The 23,129-nt window shown below is 42.7% G+C and overlaps 1 protein-coding gene across 1 annotated transcript in view; it reads left to right on the top strand.

Annotated features, from left to right (window-relative positions):
* Nucleotides 1–23,129, top strand: part of CFAP58 (cilia and flagella associated protein 58) — an 81,578-nt gene that overhangs the window by 23,879 nt on the left and 34,570 nt on the right. The window contains exons 10-15 of the mRNA XM_067537095.1: nucleotides 2,157–2,318; nucleotides 6,928–7,074; nucleotides 10,918–11,058; nucleotides 11,417–11,640; nucleotides 15,654–15,765; nucleotides 18,086–18,190. Of these exons, the coding sequence (XP_067393196.1) occupies nucleotides 2,157–2,318; nucleotides 6,928–7,074; nucleotides 10,918–11,058; nucleotides 11,417–11,640; nucleotides 15,654–15,765; nucleotides 18,086–18,190 (891 nt within the window). The remainder of the gene's footprint in view (nucleotides 1–2,156; nucleotides 2,319–6,927; nucleotides 7,075–10,917; nucleotides 11,059–11,416; nucleotides 11,641–15,653; nucleotides 15,766–18,085; nucleotides 18,191–23,129) is intronic.

The raw sequence follows: 23,129 nt of genomic DNA, 5'->3' as shown, positions 1-23,129 counted from the left end.
AAATCTGGAGTTTAAAGGGACACTGCCACCATATACTCTAGTCAGTTTCTTTCAGGTTGTACATGTGCCTCCGGGTTGCACTGCCATTTTCATGATTAAATGATTGACCAGACAAAAAATACCCTTTTTCCTATGCTACCTTGAGATAAAATCCACTCCTCTGTACAGGCCTAGCACAGGGCCCATACATCACTGAATTCCCACTTAAGAAGGGCTTTGGTGGTACATAAATTAATAGGCTTTGTGCTGGCCCTCTGCACAGAGGTGAACTCACCCTGAAAGTTTCTGTGTGCCTTGAACCCAGTTAGATCTGAGATCAGCCCCTCAGAGAATCAGTCCTTGGGTCACGTCATATGTGCCTTTTCTGTATTTGTAAAGGGGAATTGTTTGAGTTTCATCACTTCAGAAAAGGCATAGTCAGCATAAAAACATGAGTACCAATCTGGAAAACTTAGTCCAGAAGTTTATTGTACTTCTGTTGCACCAAATCCAAGTTAAAGGGTTACAAATGCAGTGACCTACTTTCAAATCCTGCTTCAGCCTATGTGGTCAGTCGGCTACGCTGCAGATTTTAAACATTCTTTATTGATTTTATCTGGCCCTTATTACTATTGGTAGATTGTTTTAATGCCAAAAGGAAAAGCAGGAGTAGATTATAAACTGGGACTTTGTTCTCATATTGCATTGCAAGCAGTTTCTGGGCTCCTCTGCAGTCCGCTACAAATGTGCTGGAACTCCATCCCCATTGCTGTGATAAAACTTTCTATATTTAGATACTCTGGATCTCCAGTGTTGGATGGATGTGTCTGATAGAATAATCAATTAATTAAGCTCTTGCCCCATAGCCAGCCCCCTAAAGACCTTACAGTACTTTGGCTGTACTATCACATTCACAAGCAGGGGACAACGATGCTGACAGAAAGCTTTGCTGTTATTGAGTGTCTGTTCCAAACATTTTTATATTTCTTGCTATGAATTTATATGAATATAAATTCTGCTTGTACTTGAACCATTACCCTCAAAGAATGGAGACCAGACACTTGGGTACAAATTGCAGTTGTAAATGAGCATTTATTCTCCTACATATATATACATAAAGCTGTTTTCCTCATTTTTTTTTTACCCCCTTGATATTTCTGCTGATTTTAAAGGTGGAATTCTTATCCTTAGCTGCATGATGAAACCGGAAGCAGATATTCCTTGCTGTGTGCACCTTCCCGCTTTTAATTTTCTTTCTGTGCAATGTTTGGTGCATCCAGATTGAATATCCATACAGTGCTGCTTGTTTATGCTCATGTCTTATGAAGTCTCCACCAGCAGGTTAAAGGGGCTTATTTTTCATAGAGCATTACTAAAAAGCCCAGCAAAATGATCAGGCAAACCATTTTTGTTGTTTCTTTAACATAATACTTTTCATTCCCTTTGAAGTTATATGCCACCAACCTTTTAATAAGGAGCTCCCTCGCAAATTCTCCACCCCATTGGCAATGAATGTGATCTTCCTTGGGTAAAATGTCCCTCTGCAAAATCCACCCACTACCATCCCCCTCAACCCACTGCACTTCATCATTCCCAGCCCCTCGTGAATGCTAGTGTGGTGGCTTCTTACCTGGCTATTTAAAGCAAGTGTAAGTATAGGTGATTGACTCTCTTATTATTGTAATTAGCCATCAAACATTTAGCATCAGATTTTAGTTCAAACAGTAAGTAAGTAAGAGAGACAGAAACCTCATGTCCTTCACAATTGTCTATTTCCAGTTGTCAGTGTTGGAACATATACATACTCTTTCTGTCTCTCTCCCTAATGAGTAGCTGGTAAATATCTGAAATCTGGCCCTGGTTTTCTAAACCTAATACTTTTCCTATGAATGCTGCTTTATGTTGATCTGATCTTAAAGTGTGTGTGTGTGTGTGTATTCTGCCTTTGTGTCTAAGCCAAAGCCTAGGCATCAGGTAAAAATAAAATGTTCCCGCAAAACAGCAACTCAGAAAGGTTAAATTTCCCACTTGGACCAAACTGATTGTCGCTGTAGGCACAGTTTCTTATTAAAGGGATTTGCAGCTGCCACCTTTGATAAAAATCACAAAGTTTTGTCCCATCCTGATAATCATGGGAAGATGGTTTAATCATGTTCATTTCCTACTTTCCGCTCCAGGTCCTTCAGCACATGGAAGATATCAAAGTGCGGGAAATGCAGATCTTTGACTACAAGAAGAAGATAGCAGAGGCTGAGACTAAATTGAAACAGCAACAGAATCTGTATGAAGCCGTGAGATCAGACAGGAACTTATACAGTAAAAATCTGATTGAAGCTCAGGTACAAGGATATATTTTTTGCTCTGTGATTTTTTTTTTTTTTTTAAAGAAAATCATTCTCATTTATACTTTTGGAAAGGAAAGACACTTAGATAAACAAAATCTACACAGGTGATTGTGTGTGTGTGCGCTGGGCATTTATTTTCTAGGTCATCAGCTAATCTGGGCAGTTTGCATTTGGACAGAGAAGTGGAATTTGCAGTCCTCATGCAGAAATGTCTGACTGCTCCCTGCTTTGCATAAAGAACATGGTACTTTGGAGAGATATATTCACATCACAGAGAGAAATTTTTCCCTTTCTTTCCTGCCTCACTCTTCTCTGCCCTCTGTTAGATTTGGTATAAGCACATGGCTGACATGACATAAGTGAAAATGAACCCGCCCCGCCCACACACCTAGTACATACTCTCGCTTCAGTGACTCTGTATTAGAAAGTTGTAATGAAAGAAACACTTTTCAGGTGAAGTAGCATTTTCCCACATAACTAAATGTTTCCACCTGACTTGTGAATTTCTTCCACCTTTTCACTGTGAATCCCTCCAACAATACTGGAGGAACGGTAAAGATCACTTGTTAAAAAAATATACTGCATTATTCTATAGTAATGGCCTAAACACTACAGGAATCCTATTGTAAACTGGAAAGTCTGGGACGTAGATGACTGTGGTTTAGAGCAGTGGTTCTCAACCAGGGGTACGCATACCCCTGGAGGTACACAGAGGTCTTCCAGGGGGTGCTCAACTCATCTAGATCAGTGTTTCTTAACCTGGAGGTTGCAACCCCTGGGGGTTGGGAGTGTTACGGGATGGATTTAGGGGCGGTCACAAGTGCAGGGTCGGCATTAGGGGGTGGCAAGCAGGATAATTGGCCAGGGCCCCACGAAGCTAAATTACATGCTTCGGCCCCGCCACCTGGGGCTCGGGCTTCAGCCAAGGCTCATGAGTGGAAAAAAGGATCAAGTACTGCACTGAAATGTAAGTACGCTATTTATAGTCCAATCTATTTATTTTACAATTAGATGGTCCAAATGAGGAAGTCAGCCATTTTTCAGTACTAGTGTGTACTAGTGTGACACTTTTGTGGTTTTTAGGTCTGATTTTGTACACAAGTAGTTTTTAAGTGAGAAGAAAGTTGGGGTACACAAGACAAATGAGCCTCCTGAAAGGGGCACCGTAGTCTGGAGAGGTTGAGGGCCTTGGGTTATTTGAGAGAACAAGGAAATACAAGATAAACATATAGACTCGCTTGTACATTTATAATCTACTCTGAGTGAGGGGTGGTGTGTAGCTGCACTGCTTCAGGAGCAGAGCAGAGACTGAGCTGCGCCAGAGAGATACAATTCCTACTTGCCTCCCGCTTTGGGTATGTCTGCACTACAACCAGGGGGTGTCATTGCAGCTCATGCAAACATACCTGAGCTAGATTTGATCTAGCTAGCTAAGGTACTGGAGCGGTGAAGCTGTGGTAGCACTGTCTTCAGTGCAGGCTAGCTGCCTGAATAACTATTCCGGGTGGGCTTGTGCAGCCCCCACTGAAGCCTGTACCACCACAGTTTCACTGCTACTGGTACTCAAACTAGCTAGATTAAAGCTAGCTCAGATATGTCTACACAAGCTGCAATTATACCCCATGATTTCAGTGTAGAAATACCCACAGTCTGGGGAGGACTTAGTTATTTCACCTCTTAGTGTGGAGCAGTGTACTTGCTCCCTCTCTGCATCCTACCCACTACATTGGCTATCAATGAGCAGAGATGGAGCCAGGACTCCTGTGACTCCCAGCCTCTCTCTGATTCTTGCTCATATCCAGATTTTTCAGACAAATAGCCCCTGCTCTCCCTAGTGCAGCTGGAGTCACAATCTGAGCAGAGCTGGTCAGGAGAGTAAGGGGAGGGGGCTGCTCTTTTGTACTTCCCCTCTGTGGCCAGGTAAGGTCTGTGCCAACATAGTACACAGTAATTGAGGATAAGTAGGTAACATTCTTGTGAATGTTTGCATGTGTGAAGCATCAACGGAAATAAGGGTGAAACATGTCATCATCGCCATCACCATTGTGGCAGATCCCAAAGGGATGTGGCCTCCTTGCAGATCAAATGGATCGATTCTAGCGAGGTCCTTAAAGGTGGTTTGGCTGGACATTCAGTTTTTGTCCATCACTGGCAATCTTGTTGTGCCACTGAAGCTTTGGCAACCTCACAGTTGTCAACTGTGCGTTGGCATTCCTTGGAAAACATGCTTCATAATTCATTGGTCCTCCATCCTAATATATGTCCGTATAAAAAAAAAAACACTAAAAACCAGGTTGAGCATGTAGAGAACCCTAAATTACTTTCCTTTTGTAATTGTTAAAGATAGAGTATTAACTTGCAACACGGCTCTTTGCACGCTCCTGCAGACCTGGCAGATCCACTCTCAGTTGGGCTCAGGCATTAAACTCTGTAGCTAACTAGACCCTGGCATGTTGTGTATATATATACACAGCCCACACAAAGATCTGTGCAGGATACTACTTACTACCGAGGTGATTAATTTATCCCTTAATGGAGTATTTTATTTATAATTTGTACTAGTTGACAGCTGTGTGTGTCAGAAGACTACTGAGATGAAAGCCTCCTTTTGGGTGTAATCACACTGTACTGTATGTAGCAGTAAAAGAAATACTAATTCATAGTTCAGTAATAAGCCAGCCAGCCATGGAGAAAAAAAATAGCTTGGTTTAAAAACTGTGCAAAATTGTCGTTCCTCTTGGGAAGTAAAACAAATTGGCAAAAGCTTGTTTAGAGCAAAGCTAGCTGTAGATATTTTTGGATTGCTTAATAACAAAAGATTCTCTGTTAACCTGTCCAGTCCACATTGCTTTTGCTCTCCAAGACATCATAATCTCCAACTCAGTAAAATCTCTTGCAAAAGGATTCCTTGGCTGCGTTTCAGCCTGAAGTATTTGCAGGCATGCTTTCAGCTTTGGGGTTCTTTCCCACATTGGAAACTCCTTTATTCATTTATTTAGAAGAAGCTAATCCTGTCCTTTGCAAGAATCACGGTACCCTTCATGTCCTCTTCTGCACACAAAGACAGCGGTGTATTTGGTTATGTATCTGGGCTCCAGATTTTAAAATATCTCGTCTCTTTCCAGAGTATGGGAGAGATTTATAAGGTTGTCTAGCAGACTGTTGCATTTAATTTTCTCCTGTTACATTTACATGAGTAATTATGTGTACGTGCACATGGGCAGGCCTAGTGACAAAGGTTACATCATTGTTTGGGACATTTAATTGACAAAGTACCAGAGCTCTGGTCAGCAGTGTTTATGGAGCCCAAATCCCATACTACACACTGGTTCATGCATCTGCCAAATACATGTGTTGAATCCAATGATCTTCTTACCAGTCTCACCGTCACCAGCCGTTTACTGCAATCGTTAATGTAATGTATGTGCCTCAGTGTTATTTGTGAAGAGTGCCGTGACCCATCATTGTCAGTCTCATTTGATAAATTTTGTCAGTGCTGGTACTCTGGCCAGAGGCTTAGAGTTGGAGAACTGCTGTGGTAAGTGTCTTCTGCAAAACCATTTCACTTATCTACCAAGTGAATCTGCACTTATTGAATGTACTGTCCTCCCATTTTCTGTCACCATTCATCACAGTCACTATCAGTCACAAACAAAAGCAGCCTCTCAATGTCGTCCCAGCAGGTGGCTCTCTGGGTGTAGGATCATATATGTATCTTGGGTGAGTATAGAAGTGGTTCCATAGGATAGTTGTCCACAGTCACTGAACGCTCTGCCACGCTTTCTAACTTGATTTCAAACACCTTCATGTATGTTCGGGGACTGAGACATGGAAAAAATGTCTTCAGCCAAGAGACCTATCTACCTCCTAACACCCTCAGTCCCAAACATTGAAACCCTACATATAACAGATGGCTGGCTGCCCACTTCTGATGTGAATGTGGGTATTTGTGAAGGATTATGCCCATTTGCATGCAGGCACATGCCTTGGCACATGAATACTTTCATTTGCAAAAATAATAGCTTCCCCCCAACATTTGTGCAAACAAAGCACGGTTGTACAAATGTTTGTTGAAAAGCAAGCCAGTAAAGTCATGAAAACAGATGGATAGGATCATAGATGCATTATTCATTTATATCCACTTCTAGGTCCTATTATTCTAGATCCTCTAGTATCTAGTGTCCAGTACTCTAAATAAGGTGGCTTACTGGGCTTATTGTTAATGATTGTTGTTGTCAGTGGCCTTTAACAGTCTGATTACTGCAGTATCGTGCCAGCATAAACATCAAATTATCATTTAATGGAATTGCTTTTGTTTGCTAATGTTAAAAGTAGTGTCATGTATGCACAACCCAGTAGGATAAGGATTTTGCTGGGAGTCTTCTCATTTCAGGTGCTGTAGTTTAATTCCAGTGTCAATATATCTTGAATTGCCAGGCACAAAATACTTGATTTTTCTTTTATCCCTTTTTAGAACAATAGAAATGTGGGGCTGCAAGGGTCTTTGAGAGTCACCTAGTCATCTCCCTTTGCCGATGCAGGATTAAGTATACCTAGATCATCTCTGACAGATATTTGGTGAACATTTGTTTTGTCTCATTAGGATGAGATCACCGAAATGAAGAAAAAACTGAAGATCATGACCCATCAGGTAGATCAGCTAAAAGAGGAGATCACAGCCAAAGAGGCAGCTCTTGTGAAAGTACATCTGGAACATCAGCGAATAGAAAAGGAAAAGGAAGCTCTGAAGGTAAGGCTTCTTGGTTGTGGGATGTTTGCCAGTACTCACTAGGAAGGAAAGGACATGGTTTCAAAGGTTCTGTCGTATTCCCTGGCCCATGGTAGTCACTTTGCTGAACTCTTTAAGAACTAAGGGTGATGAAGCACTGGAGTGGGTTACCTAGGGAGGTGACGGAATAGAGATTTTTAAGGTGCGGTTTGACAAAGCCCTGGCTGGGATGATTTAGTTGGGGTTGGTCCTACTCTGAGCAGGGGGTTGGACTAGATGACCTTCTGGGGTCCCTTCCAGCACTAATCTTTTATGATTCTATCTGTAATTGAAGTATAACTTTCAATAGCCTTTACAGGTATTATTTGTCTGAGTCTTCCATGTATGTGATGGAAGAATAGATCTTTTTGTTTCTCTGCACCTAAAAATATAGTTGTCAGATTCCTAGATTTCCTGTTGAGTGCTTAAATTCTCCCTCTTTCTCAAAAACCACAAACTGTGATAAGAAATGTAGGGTTTTATGGGTGCACTGATTGCATCATTCTCTGTATAGCTGGCCCTTAGAATAGGAATTATTATTATAGAATTATTATTGTTATAGAAATATTAATTAATTTGGGGAAATTCTCTGTCCTGTGTTATACAGGAGGTCAAACTAAATAATCACAATGGTCTCTTCTGGGCTTGGAATCTGACTCTATGACTACCAGTTTTGTTTCCTTTAACTTTTGTGTCTGTGGCTTTTGGTGCTAACACAATACTATCACAGTTCTCAGTCCTGTATTGCTGTGTAATTAGCAAACATAAGCATTCAGGGAATCAGGTAGTATCTTATAGTAGCTCACTCTGCTCAGAAAGAAACTTCATTATTGTGGGTTCTGTAAAGCAGCAAAACCTGTGTTAAATCAAAGGAAAGCAGCCCAGGGATCTCTGGTTCTTTTTCTCAGCACTGGCGGTAGCCACTCCTTGGATATATTATTACATATGTGTTGATAGCTCAGCCCAATTTACTCCTCTGTCCTAAGACTTAGAGTTAGTGAAACAGTGTCCATAGCAGGTTGTTTTTCTCTTCACTTAGTATCATAAAAAAAATCCCCCGCCAGTTTCCATAATGCTTTCTTTTCGTCAGTTTCTTGCTGTGGTCCAATGATTCCTGAGGTTTTCAGCCACTGTCAGCACATTACATTTATGACAGGATGTCAATAGAACTTGGTATAAAGGCGATTCCTCTACCTGTTCTGTCTCACAGTTGTTATATCAGTTACTGAGAAGCCAAACAGCACCTAATATTCTGCAGGCAGGCTTCTGCCTTAACTAGTCCCCAGTCCTGTCTTATCACCTCAGAATCATCCACCATCAGTTTGACAGCAATTTGATTGCTACACTGTTTTACCAACTCAGTTATTCACTAGCAAGTATGTCCATGGACTAGCATCATATTAGTGACTGGCTTTGGGGCTTGTGGTTTTTCACCTACATCTGCTGAATGCAAAGGTAAAGAACAGAGAGAGGAATGACTAGCATAGGCACAGAAGAGCCCATATATTTTTGTGGCACAAGGGCTTCAATTTGTCCTGTTTGCACTGATGTGAAGAAAGCACTGATGTGCCTGAAAAATTAGCTTGGGTGAAATTGTGTAACACGGAGGAGTAAGATTTACACAGGTGCTTTTCTGCAAATAACAGGTTTATGCTTGACATAGTAGCTATCAGAGATGTGTTACATATATGTACTCATGATGAGTGAACTTCACATGAGGACTGATCCAATGCCCATTGGACACAACAGGAGTCTTTCCATTGATTTCAGTATGTTTGGGATCCAGCCTGTGGTTCGAAGTGGTTTGGTTAATGTCCGGATGTTGAGAGATGTGTATCTGAAAACTATCAGATTCTTGACCCTGCAAAATTGAGTTGGAGATTCCACACGGATAGCCATTGCTGAGATTTCTAGCACTTGTGGTTCCAATCCCAGATAGAAAGCTCTTGGGAACAGCTTTCTTATGGTGTTGCAGCATTCCTGGTTCCAGTCCTAGCTGGAGATTGAATGTTAAAAGGGCCCCTTTCCTGAACATTTCATCTAAATAACACTCTGGTTTGAATTTGGTTCTAGATGTTGGCAAAGGTTCAAAGGGATTCTCAATTTTTTTTCAAAATGGGTTCTCCTGTTCCTAATAACTCTCTGGGCCAGATCCTTAGCTGGCTTCAGAGGAGCAGCACTGATTTACACCAGTTGAGGATCTGGCCCTTTATCTGCATATAACATAACCTTGTCTTGTTTCTCTTACCTTATGTACATAAGATCCCAATACTGTAGCTATTGAAACCACTAATTCCATCAGACTTCTGCTTGAGTTTGTAGGGCCATTGAGTGACTAGCAGTGGTTAGATTCTTTATTGTACCTGCCAGCCCAGATTTATATGTACTTAATGCATTTCACAGAGGGGATTTGTTTATGTAAGCATTTGCTGCCAATATCTAATGCCACATCTTGTTTACAACTTGTATTTTCTGTGACATAAGGAGAACGCTGAATTTTGATATATTAAAAAAATATTATACAGCATTGCCAAATGCATGAGCAATTTTACATTTGTAGACAGCTTTTACACACTGTTGATTGCATTTTAATGTAAAGTGGCTTACGTTTGTGTTCTGCTGATGGATTCTGATCAGCATCCAACACTGAGTATGAGAGATGTGAATGTTGCAGATATGGGAAAGTAAAAGTTTTATTAAAGAAAACAGAGTGGAACAAGATCCTTTATTATGATGATGAAATTGTTGTTTCTGTTGTCTTAAATTATTGCTGTTTCAGGCACATCCTTCATCACGTTCTGATTCCCTTCCTTTTGGATGATGCTCTTTCTTAAGAGTTACTTTGGGATCAGATCCTAGCTAAAGCATTTCTTTTCTTTGTGTCCAGGCTTAAGAGTTTTGAACCTGTACAAACAGCCCTCATTAAGGTAGCACCATTTTGACTATGGCTAATTGCCTAACAGTGCTAGACACCTCTTCAATAATCCAGCAAGACCTTATTACTCTTTCTCTGAATAAGTGTGTTGAATTTTAGTGCTTGTGACAATAAGATATAGACGTTGGTCAAGTCCCAGCTGTAGCACAGGTAGGTGGTTTGCAAGCTGTCTCCACACAGCTTTGCAGTGACGTATCACTCCTGATCAGTGGCAACCCCTGCTGTTCCAGTCTTCTCCCCCCCTCCCAACTCTGCTAAAGCACCTTTATTTTGCCTTTCAGAGCCTTCTGCCATTCCATGCCTGGCTGCCACACACTTTTGCCCAGGAGCCTTAATCCTGACCTGTGGCAACCCTTGTCATTCCACTCTTGTCCCTCTTCATATCTAATGTGCACAACTCTTCTGAATTGTATCAGGTTTTACAAGATGGATTCAATTCCTTTAGGCACTAGGATGAGATCCTCAAACTCGTGTTTACTTGCAACCTAAGCTAGTTTTGAATCCAAGTCTGCTGTGTTGTAACAGCAGAACAGCAGCTAGACACCTAACCCCTGCCATCCTACACATTTTTCCTTTATTTGCATTATATGAAGTGCCCCTGAAATACAGATCAAGACTTTACCATAAATATAGCAAAATCCTTCCAAATTTCTCCAATGTATAACATTCAATACAAAAATGTCTGACATGCTGTTTACACTCTTTCTTTATGACTTTTTGTGTGTTAGCTTGTATTTCTTATTTGCTCTTGAGAACTAGCAACATGTGCACAATACAGGAAACTAAATGAAAATACAAGGCTATCTCTAAACCCTAATCCTAAATTCCCAGGATTATGTAGGGGAAGTTGTTACTAAGTACAGTTTACCTGTATTCTTTGCTTCCGTCAGGCTGAGCTGCTTAAGATGAAACAACAAGCCCTGGAGACCAAACACTTTATTGAAAAACAGGAGGCAGAAGAGAGAAAACTCCTGAAAATTATTGCTGAGGCTGATGCCGAGAGGCTGAGGCAGAAGAAGGAATTAGACCAGGTAAGAACACCTAATTGAGAAGGAGCTTCTCCTTAACTGGCATTCCAACCTGCAGAAACAATCCTTTGTTCCCTTTCTTCCTCCCACCCCCTTTTTATGGAACAGATCCTCAGCTGGGGTAAATTGGGGTATAGAAATCAACCTGTTACTGTATTGATGTCAACTGAATGACTTGAATTTACATCACCCAGGGGTCTGATCTTACACTGGGGGGAGATATAGATCCTTGACAAGCTTTCATTGATAGATAATGAAATACATTTTGATGGAAGTGCTCTTGACTGATGAAGAAATTGGCCCTGGTGTTTTAAGTCTGACAATTTACAACTTAATATCTTGCCTTGTTCTGTGCGCCTAGGTTATCAGCGAGAGAGACATCCTGGGGTCACAGCTTGTTCGGCGCAATGATGAGTTGGCTCTGCTTTATGAAAAGATCAAAATCCAGCAGTCCATTCTAAACAAGGGGGAGACTCAGTACCGGCAGAGAATGGAAGACATCCGACTCCTCAAGCTGGAGATCAAGAAACTTCGGCGGGAGAAGGGAATACTTGGCAAGAGCGTGGCTAATGTGGAGGAACTCAGGTAGAAAGGCAGAATGAATAAATTTCACTAGTGGCTGCAGCCTTGACATTGCATTTGAGACACACGAGAAAGCTTGTTTTCACACATGGTAAAGATTTGTAGTGACAAACAAGGTACTCTGAAGGAGGGGTTTGCTTTATCTGACCTCAAACACTGACTAGTTTACATTCAAGAACCAATCAATCAGTAATTAGAAGAAATATGGAGGAAGAAGCAAAAAAAAAAAGAAAAAAAAAAAGATGCCTGGACCCAAAAGAATCCATATCCAAAATTCACCTTGGACTTGTGAGTTACTGGTGACATTACAAGCTTGACAGATAGCAGGAGAAAAGCTGTTCACAGTTCAGTGAGCTACTTAGTGGTGTCCAGGGCCCACATTAGTGGAACTGCTTTTTATTAGGCAATCCACAGAGAAAGGAGAACATTTGACATATTTATAACAAACCCCCATATGTTTTCGGTGTCCTGTCCTTCTAGATTTATATGTAGGTCTGATCGGTGAGAAAGATTTAGTTAAATTTTCATTGGAAGCTGTTTCTTTAAAAGCACAGTTTTATAGCCCCAGCCTGATTTATCTTCTCCTACTTTGACTTAATGTTTTCCTTCTTTTTTTTAACCTTATGGTACTTGAGGCATATTCTCTCCTGTTGGGAAAACATGGCCATTTGCTGTACAATGACTGAGGAACTTGTTAAAGAAACAGAGCTTTGTTTCCAGCAGGTAACCATGTCCCTAAGCCTGGAGATGGAGGGTGTGGTACTGCCCTCATTCACATTAATTTTACAATAATCCCTTTGGGTGAGATCCTTAGCTGGGGAAATAAAGCCTAACTTCATTGATTTCTATGGGGCTATGCTGATTTACCCCAGCTGAGATGCTGGCCCATTTACCAGTCCTGAGGCCAGTTTTGTTCAACATATTCATTAATGATCTGGAGGATGGGTTGGATTGCACCCTCAGCAAGTTTGCGGATGACACTAAGCTGGAGGGAGTGGTAGATATGCTGGAGGGCAGAGATAGGATACAGAGTGACCTAGACAAATTGGAGGATTGGGCCAAAAGAAATCTGATGAGGTTCAACAAGGACAAGTGCAGAGTACACCACTTAGGATGGAAGAATCCCATGCACTGCTACAGACTGGGGACTGACTGGCTAGGCAGCAGTTCTGCAGAAATGGACCTGGGGTTATAGTGGATGAGAAGCTGGATATGAGTCAGCAGTGTGCCCTTTTTGCCAAGAAGGCTAATGGCATATTGAGCTGCATTAGTGGGAGCATTGCCAGCAGATCGAGGGAAGTGATTATTCCCCTCTGTTTGTCACTGGTATTTGGAGTATTGTGTCCAATTTTGGGCCCACCACTACAGAAAGGATGTGGACAAATTGGAGAGAGCCCAGTGGAGGGCAACAAAAATGATTACGTGGCTGGAGAACATGGCTTACGAGGAGAGGCTGAGGGAACTGGGCTTGTTTAGTCTGCGGTGGGGAGCGGGGGGATTTGATAGCAGCCTTCAACTACCTGAAATGGGGTTCCAGGGAGGATGTAGCTAGGCTGTTCTCAATGGTAGTAGATGACAGAACAAGGATCAATGGTCTCAAAGTTGCAGTGGGAGAGGTCTAGGTTGGATATTAGGAAAAACCTTTTCCCTAGGAGGGTGGTGAAGCACTGGAATGGGTTACCTAGGGAGGTGGTGGAATCTCCATCCTTAGAGGTTTAAAGGCCTGGCTTGACAAAGCCCTGGCTGGGATGATTTAGTTGGGGTTGGTCCTGCTTTGAGCAGGGGTTGGACTAGATGACCTCCTGAGGTCCCTCCCAACCCTCATCTTCTATGATTCTGGGATTTTATGACTAGTCAAGTTATACTAGTTTTGGAGAACCAGGCCCAGAATATTAACAGTGGTGGCTCACATTTACTGACTGCAAATAAAGGTGGGGTTAGAGTCTGCTGCCCAAATGCATTGGACTAGAAGCCTGTTCCTGTACTGAAAAGTAAGGAATCTGTTGACATATGGTGTGATGCCTTCCATTATGGTTGAATCAATTCTTGCTAACCACAGCAGCAAGTCCACACTTTAATGAACTCCCAAACTGTTACTGAAACTGCCAGCTGAAGGAGTCCTAATTAGATTTAACCCACTTCTGCTATAAGCTTTCTTGACTTGACAATAGGCGATGCCTTTTTCCTTTCCCCCCACACCATCCAAACCTATACTCAGGAGATGAGAACCTTGCAGCATCAGGATTTTCCAAACAGGCAACCAAATTTAGCCTAGGATTTTGAAGCTTCAGAGGTGGAAATTCACTGGCGGAGTGCAAGGTGGGAAGGCAAGGCAGCCATTATCTCCCCTTTGCTGGGTGGCGGAGAGTTGCAGGGGCCCAGCCCTGCGATGGATGTGGCCATGGACATAGTATGGGCAGGGCTACTGGAGAATGTACTGATTCAGCATGTACACACAACAGCCTTGATTGCCAAAGTTCCTAGGGGGTGCTTAGTGAATATTAAATCAGCCACTGGTTAGTGGTGAATGACTTCTGGAGCATGTGGGTGAGGTTAGAACGGGGAGGTGTAAATTCTTCTTTGAGTGAGTGCACGTCTGCTCCTCTTGTGCACGCATGCAACACATCTCAAAGGACAAAAGTTAAAATATGGGTAAGTAACTGTCTTTTACATCTCCCTATGCCAGCTGCAGTAAATCCATCCAGACAGTTGTGTATTAAACTGTTTGGTGACATGGGAATCACACAGTAAAGGCTACAACTGTGCCTTTGTAATAAGGAAAAATTATATGATTAATTTTCAATGTAGATATTTAAGTCAAGGAGGCTTTACTATTGCATGTGATAGAAGCGGATGGGTAATAATAATATGCCCACTATACAGGCCCTCCAGACCTTTATCCTCTACTTCACTGCAGCTCACAAGCTGCTGGGTTAGAATGCAGTTTGAAACTAGTGCTGAGTGACTTGATCTCTACACCACAGGCAGCTAGGTATTGGGGTAACAAATTGCCTGGCCTGCTTACAGCTGCCCTCTGTACTTCCAGAATCCTGTGTGTTGGGAGTATCAGCGACATGTTCAGTTTACAGTGTGTATGTGTGTCACAGTGTCAGTATGTTCTGAGCCCTTCAAGGACACATAGTGAGAGACTCTGACTAAGAACCAAACTTGGGTTTCCTGCAGTGTAGTGACCACTAGGCTGGACCATAATTATCTGTTTTCTTAACTGGACTTAGATGCCCCATCTCATATTTCCTTCCTCAGAACAGTCTGAAGTGTGGCCTTTGATGAATACTGTGGACCATGTGTGATCCCTATGGGATGAAATGCTTAAGTCAGAGGCTATGGTACACACTGACGGCGGCAAATTTGCTGCTGTCAGATTGGTTTTTCTCGTTCAATTGAATGGCAGTGAAGACATGCTCAATCGATCCAGAAGTCGATCTAATAAAACCACTTCCCAAAAAGCGTAGTGCACATTTCCCGTCAGTGCAGCGCAGTGGAGACGACGTGCTAAAGGGAAGTTATGAAGTCGACGGGAGTTACGCAAGCTACTCTGTGTAGCTTGCGTAACTCCTGTCGACTGCTGCCAAATTTTGCTGGCAGTGTAGACCTGCCCAGAATCAAGTTATTGGGCTCAGTGCAGGGGTAACTGGGTAAAATTCTATGGCCTATGGTAAGCAGGAAGTCAGACTAGAGGATCCAATTATCCTGTCTAGCTGTAAATCTATGAAATATCTAGAAAAATTCCAGGCATTGAAATCTGTTAAATTGAGAAATAGTGGGAAGTGGTGAAAAGCCTGCCCTTGAATCATTAAGACTAGATGAAGCAATAGAAAATATATTGTGGGGAACAACCATGCAGTGGAATGGGGAGGATGATTGGTTAACACATGAGTCTCTTCCATTGCTAATGATCCTGCGTGTAAGAAAATGAAGAGTTAATGCTAATGCTGATGTTTGGTTTCTTTGTGAAAGGTCATGGGTTTTTTGTTTCTTTTTGTCCTGAACTTAAGGCAGGAGGTTTATCACATGCAGAAGGAGCTACTGAAGGAACGAACTCGATGCAGAGCCTTAGAGGAGGAGCTGGAGAACCCTATGAATGTTCACAGATGGAGAAAATTGGAGGTAGCATTTTAGCATAACATTATCACGAGCACCAAAAATGCCCTATTTCCAAATCAATAGCATAGCACAAAGCGTATTTTGTTTAATGTTATGCAAATTGGCATTTAGAGGGGCAGACAGACGGAAATTTCCATAGTCCCAATGGTGGTTAACTGCTGAATGGCTTCTTCACACAATGCAATCAGTGTTATTTTTGTGTTGCTTCCTTAATGTACAATTGCAAATGGCTTTGCTAAAGAGGATAGGGAGGTCTTGAGTTCAGATTTGAAGGAAAATGACTCATTAGCAGGGATGAACAGAGAGATGGGTCCAGTGAAGGTGTGACCCTCCCTTCACTCAGTATGGAAAGTTGTGTGGGACAGAAATTAGAGGGGCTAGGATGAGAGGAGGGGATGCAACAGACGGACAGGGAGTGGGTGGATATGAGGTCAGAGAAGTAAGTGATTGGTATGGAGAAGAACAGGCAGCCAACTATATAATGGTGAGTTTCCAGTGCAAACCATTGTGGGTAGCACAATGTAAATTGTTATGTGAGCAGCGAGTCTAAATTTTCCCAATATCCAACCCTGCGAAATGAAGACAAAAAACCCCCAACCTGTTAAGCATAAACCAAATATATGAGCATCAATTGACACCATTGGGTATTTCTTAGACTAAGTCAGAGCCAGCTGAGATCTCTTTTGCACATGCCCGATCTCCGATCTGATGCCCAGGGTTGCTTAGCTGCCCTCGTAAATGAGCGATAACACGCTAACCCCCGAAGAAGCGCATTTGAAGGTTTTGGCTGTGCCAGCTAATATGATAGTTAATTTCTGATCTTTCAGAGCTGAGTTTAAAGCTGCACAGTGTGCTGACCTTTCCTCATGGAAAGGAGATAAAAAAAAGGATGCTGAAGTGCGCTGAGGAGATCTAAGCACAATCTCCAGTAGTTCCAGATAAAAATGGGAAATCAGGCCATTCAAAAAATCAGATGGTAGGAGACTGGATGCATCAGGGGACTGATAATGGGAGATGAAGCCTTTCAATTCTAGGTCACTGGTTTGGATCTGGAACACTGAAAGGCCAGCAGATAGTAACCATATGAAATGATTTTGATGGGGTCTCAATCCAATTCCTTATGAACAAACATCCCTGTGACAAATGATACCACTACAGTTGTCATGAATTTGCAGCATGTTTGGCAGTGTCCTAAGAAGGACCGTCAGGGACTGAATGGATCCAGGGGCCTGAACTCCCTTTATTATTCCTTAAAAAACTGAACATAAGAATGGCCATACTGAGTGAGTGAGACCAATGGTCCATCTAGCCAAACATCCTGTCTTCTGACAGTGGCCAATGCCAGGTGCTTCAGAGGGAATGAACAGAACAGGCAATCATCAAGTGATCCATCCCCTGTCGTCCACTCCCAGCTTCTGGCAAACAGAGGCTAGGAACACTCAGAGCATGGTGTTGCATGCATGCCCACGGCAGGGATGCATCTGGGCAGAGACACATGAGTGCAAGGAGGATAAAGACACATGAGTGCAAGGGATAAACGGGGCTGAGGCATGTGAGTGCAAGAAGGGAAAAATGTGGACAAAGCTTGTTCTGCTTTTCCCTGTGCTGCACACATTCAATGGCTAGAGAACTCCCAGTATAGTGGCTACACTCTGCTCCCTTTATAAGCACTCGATTCAGTTTAAAAATGAGATGCCATAAATAGGGGAGCTTTAAAGACTCAGAATATTTATGTAGGGGGACGGTCCTCCAGAATCAACTCCGCCACTCCCAAAAGACAATGTTTCAGTGTCCCTCCCTCTGGTTCAAGAGGACAGGATCTAGCTCCCCTCTGGAACTCCTCTTTGTCTGGGTTCTTATATGCATCCATCAGCACGGTTCCTGAATGCCTGTGCTGCTCCACATATGTCACTCAAGGCTTCTGCTAAAAAACGAAGTACTAATCTCCTCTTCTCCCTCCCCTGGACAAGCTGCATGTGCAGATATCTCAGCCTTGCCATTTTGGATTTAGCTGCTGGGATGCCCCATCACAAAGTTTGTTTTGAAAGGGACTCTCCAGGTTGGGGGTCATAAACGTCAGCCTCCCATGGCAGATCTCCCATACTGAGGGCCTGACCTTCAGAAGGATTGCTTGTATGCCTGTGCTTTTCAACCAAGTCATGCTGCTACTGGGGTAAAAGAGGAACCCAGACGTTCAGATTTCATTCAGTTTTATGGGATACACAGTAAGGACACAGAAATATCCGATTATAAGCAAGAGGCATAGACTGCTAGGTATAGGTTGTACTGATCTACTTTAAAGAATAATGTTCTTCTTGAATAGGCCAGTGACCCAAGTACCTATGAATTGATACAGAAGATACACACGCTGCAGAAACGGCTCATCAGTAAGACAGAAGAAGTGGTTGAGAAAGAATTGCTCCTCCAGGTACCGTAGCATCATCTCTGTTTTCAGTATCTCTGCCTAGCATATTTGTTCTGCCCTGCATATGTAGACTGATTAGGTAAGCTCCCAGTTAGTTGTTAGGATGCCTTACTTTCCTCTGAATTATAGAATTTGCTTGTTCTCTTGCATTTCCCTTAGATAGTGGTAGATGGCAGCACTCACTCACACATAGAGAACAAATATCACCTGATAAGTTGCTTTTTATACCTCAATCACTGATATCTGGATAACTCTGGAAAATAAAACAAAAGGTTTGATTTATTTTATTTTGTCACCAAAAACCAATAAAAATAAAATCAAAATAATCAAAATAATATCTTCTTCAGTGTCCTGGTAATGACAGACATGATCAAAATGCCTGACCAAGGAAATTATATTTACTAAAGCTGATCTATTGATTTATAGGCATTCATCATCACAATATCAGAATTCCTTACTAAATTACCACAACGCCACTGAACCATACACACAAACTGAAATGGTGCTAGAAGGGAAAGTGGGGCAAGTCCCCTTTCAGTAGGGGTTCTTCCTGCCGACATAGATGGAGAATCTCACTCTGACTTAGTTGATTAGGGGCAGGAGATCCTCAACTTCCTCTGGCTAGTGATTGGGGACTGGGAGATTCTCCAGCCCCCAACTACAGGGATCAAGAAGAAGAGAGGTTGTTGTATTGCTTTCCTGATGGAGCTGCATATGGGGCTGAGGGCAGGGTTACTCTACCAGCATTCATGCACCTTCGCAAATAGAGCACCTCGACTGGAAGTAAAGAGAGGAACCAGATCCTGATTAAGGTTTAAGACTGTAGGAAACAAGCAGCACCAAAACTCCTTACTGTGGAGCCTTTTTCCTCTCTCCCTTTGGCCTTACTTATTGCATTTACTCTGTAGCCACTGTGTGCAGCCAGATACGGAACACACCTATCCCATATGGTCCTACCATACATATTTTAATCTGAATAAAGCCCCTTGTGTTTAAAGATATTTGACATTTTTCCACCTTTAGTTATTGTTCCAAATTGCCCTGGTCTCCCAGGAACTGCTCTGCCATTGCGGGAAGAAATGAAAGTTTTGTTGATTCCTGTCACCAACAGAATCTTTTTTTTTTATGCTTCTGTGGGTGGAAGGTGATAACATGGAAACAAACAGGTCCCTTTATGCCAGAACTGTAAATACTATGGGCAGACTCACCATTTCCAAACAGAGGTGAATTTTTATGGGTCTTTTGTTGCATTCAGGTCAGGTCATTTCTGGGCCCTTGAGGGAAAGTGAGAATTCTTGATGTTTTGATGTTTTCCTATTAATCTTTGGAATGCTCTAAACTGGAGACTAGTAGATTGGTGGAGCTATGATGCTGGTTCAGATAACCACGCTGTTTTTTGTATACTAAGGATGTGTTGAACACAGTGAGTTTTGTAAGTGTTCTGGGGGTGCATGCTGGGTGCTTTGGATGTGTTTAGATCAAATAATAAGAACAAAAATGGAGTCACACATGGTGTGGTGGGAGCTGTGTGGGTCAGGCATTGAACACAGTATAAAACACTGGTATTTGGAAACATCCCTTTTTTCTGGAAATGGCTGAGCCCGTTACAGGTACGGTTTGGAGATTGTTCATTTTGTCACATTCTCACAGCAGAACCATAACATTTGCACAAGAAAAATAATTGCTATCTGCATCATACATACGCCAGCTCTGCCTTCCATCCATTACTCCAGCCTTTTTTGTTGTTGTGAATAATATTAAAAAAATCACACAGAGCAGTGAGTGAGGAATCACTTTTAGGATCAGATGGGCACATTGATGGGAATATTCTTGATTAAGGACCACAGAATATGGATCCATGTAAAAAGCTACCTATTTACTCATCAGATTTGTTCCTGATATGTATTTGGTCATGTCAACTTACTTTAGCATCTATAATATGTTTTCATTACTTTTTACTCCTGTTAGCTCTGCAAAAACAATGCACCTATGAGAGAGTGCGCTACATTCCATTCTGGCTTATTCATCATCAACAGAAAAATTAACTACATTTCAAACGGAGAATCTTTATAGCTGGTGATATATGAGCCAGGAAGAAACCAGCTTGACTCTCAGATGCCAGACTCTCAGTAAACAAAACCACCTTTTTAAACCTGTCGTCTAAGTAGATTTACTCTGTAAATCAACCACTGAGAGGTAATACATATGAAGCATCACATTGCCATTTTTCGAGCCATTTTTCAGAGAACTGCACTTTAAGTGACGAATGGAAAAATGCTTCTGTGTGTTAAATTATTAACTCCTTTCCTCTTTTTGTCTTACACATAACCTGCAGCCACCTTACCTTGGGCTGTAATTCATCAGATCTCACATGCCAGGCAGGGATGAACTGCATGAGGTCTTGGATGGTAGATCTTTAAAGAAAACACAAGTGTTGCTGGAAATAACATTGGCGATTCAGTAGGTGGTGTTTCTCCCTATGACTCAGTGCTCTAGCTAGGTCTGCTGTGCTGATGAAGAACACTGTTTCAAAATTCAGATGCAAAACCAAGGTCCTAACCACCTTAAAGATCTCATGCCATTTTCACCACGAATATGACCTGTTATCTCAGGTTTAGCCGACTTCCAAATTTGAGTCATTACCTTCTTTTCACCTACATTCCTCTTGCAGTTTCAACAAGATATATTATTTTTCAACCCTGTCTTCAACTATCATGTATAGTATTGCGGTGCTCTGTGAAAAATGCTGGCGCATGTCACCCCAGAGATTTCAGTGGTGGTCTTTGTGAACATATGTACTGTAGTATATAAAATATTTTGGATCCTTCAGGGCAAAAGGTACTTTCTAGCCATGAGATATTATTATTATGGCAGAGATGCTCTGGAGAGTGAATCATAAATAATTATTTAAAATGTATTTGCTCATTTTGTGTGTATGGGGCAAGTTTGTCACATGTATGGAGCTTAATTGCATAATGAACAATGACTTGCAGTAAATGCACAAAGTAACCAAATTACCTTGTTGGGATTATGATTAGTGTGGCTTTAGGAAAATGTCCCATTAGAAGTGAATTACGTTCTGCTTTATTTGTTTAAAGTCTAGTTCTGTCTCTTCAAAGTGAACTCATTCTCTAATTTGATTTCATGTCTGACTGGCTAAAAGTCTGGTTTATTTAACCACAGGCCTCTATAAACTCCATAATGGGGGAAGATTCATGTTATGTCTCAGTTGTCAATTATCTTCTCTACAGATTGGTCATAAGCATAAGCGGGTGTATGCAGCATATGGACATTCATAGACTCAGCAAGAGTCTTTTCTCCCAGTGCTCGTTTGCTTTGTATCTGTAATAGTTTGTTAGAGTTAATAGTTAGCAGGGAAGAGTGTGATAGTCCAGGGGCCGGGGCATGACTCAATCCCCTGGATTCAAACCATACGTGGAGTGCAAGAAACACATGCCAAGGAGTGACCCGCACTCCATGTGCCTCAAGTGTCTCGGGAGGCTCACCAGAAAGACCGGTGCAAGATCTGCAAGGGATTCCGTCCTCGCACCCAGAAGGAGAGGAGCCAGAGGTTGAAGTTCCTCCTGATGGAGGCAGCTCTTTGACCATCTCTGAATTCTTTGGATCCAGCGCCCAGTGCATTGGCCAGAAGTGCCCCAACCTCTGTCCATGACCCGATGCCGAGGAAGGACTCAGGTATTCGAGACCCTCGGCACCATAAGGAGTCGCTGGTACCGAGAGTGGAAAGTGCTCAGCACTGCTCACATTCACCGGTTCCCAGGAAGAAGCACAAGAAATCGGACGGGTCACTCGCCCACCCCAAAATCTGTGGGGCTCAAGGGAGATAGTGCAGTGAGACCCACGCCGGGCCACTCAAGCACTACTTCCAGAACCATGGAACCGTCGACTCTGGTCTTGGGAAGGGGTACGTTGAGTCTGGTGCCAACCACTCCTCCCTCCAGGGAGCTGGATGAGGTGTCGCATTGCACAGAGCCTGGAAATCCAAGTTGAGGAGGTTGCCGAAGGGGAATCAGACCATACGATGGATATATTGTCCCCATTGGGGCCATCGAGGGTGGCCTTGCAATTAATAAAAACTGTTGATAAGAACATGAAATCAGTTTGGCAAACCCCTTCTTCCATTCCCCCAACTGCACAGAGGGCTGAGCGCAAGTACTTTGTCCCATCTAAGGGTTACAAGTACCTGTACACCCACCCTTCCCTGGGTTCCCTGGTCGTAGTGGCTGCGAATGATAGGGAAAGGCAGGGCAGCCAAGGCCCCACACCTAGAACCAAGGAGGCCAAGAAAATGGACCTATTCTGCAAGAAGGTGTATTCCATCGGGGGCCTGCAGCTTCTGGTGGCAAACCAACAGGTTGTCCTGAGCAGACGCTCCTTTAATACCTGCGGGTCTATCCAAAAGTTCATGGAGTCTATTCCTGCCGGCTTTAAGAAGGAATTTGTGGCCCTCATGGAGGAGGGCAAAACGACAGCAAAGGCGTTGTTATAGGGGGCCTTAGATGCAGCAGATGCAGTGGCCCAGACTGTGGCCTCGGGGGTATCTATACATCACAACTCTTGGTTGCAGACATCGGGCCTTCCTCATGAGGTCCAACAAACTGTGCAGGACCTACCCTTTAAGGGCCAGTCTCTGTTTTCTGATCAAACCAATGCAAAATTGCACAGTTTGAAAGACTCCAGGGCTACTCTTAAGTTACTGGGACTACACATGCCGGCGATACAGAGGGGACACTTCAGGCCACAGCCTCTCCCCCAAGTTTTACCAGCCACATCAGAGACAGGACTCCAATCACAGGAGAGGAAGAAACAATAATAATAATAGAAGGAGGCCCTACCAGTCCCCATTGAGTAGAAACAAGAGGCCAGCAAAGCATCCCCCAGGCCCAAAACAAAACTTGAGGGTGCGTCTGAGGACGGCATA

This window comes from Emydura macquarii, unplaced genomic scaffold, assembly GCF_026122565.2.
Source record: "Emydura macquarii macquarii isolate MOO-44397 ecotype Brisbane River unplaced genomic scaffold, CSIRO-AGI_Emac_v2 contig_3692, whole genome shotgun sequence".
Taxonomy (NCBI): Eukaryota; Metazoa; Chordata; order Testudines; family Chelidae; genus Emydura; species Emydura macquarii.
This window is presented reverse-complemented; position numbering and strand designations above follow the sequence as displayed.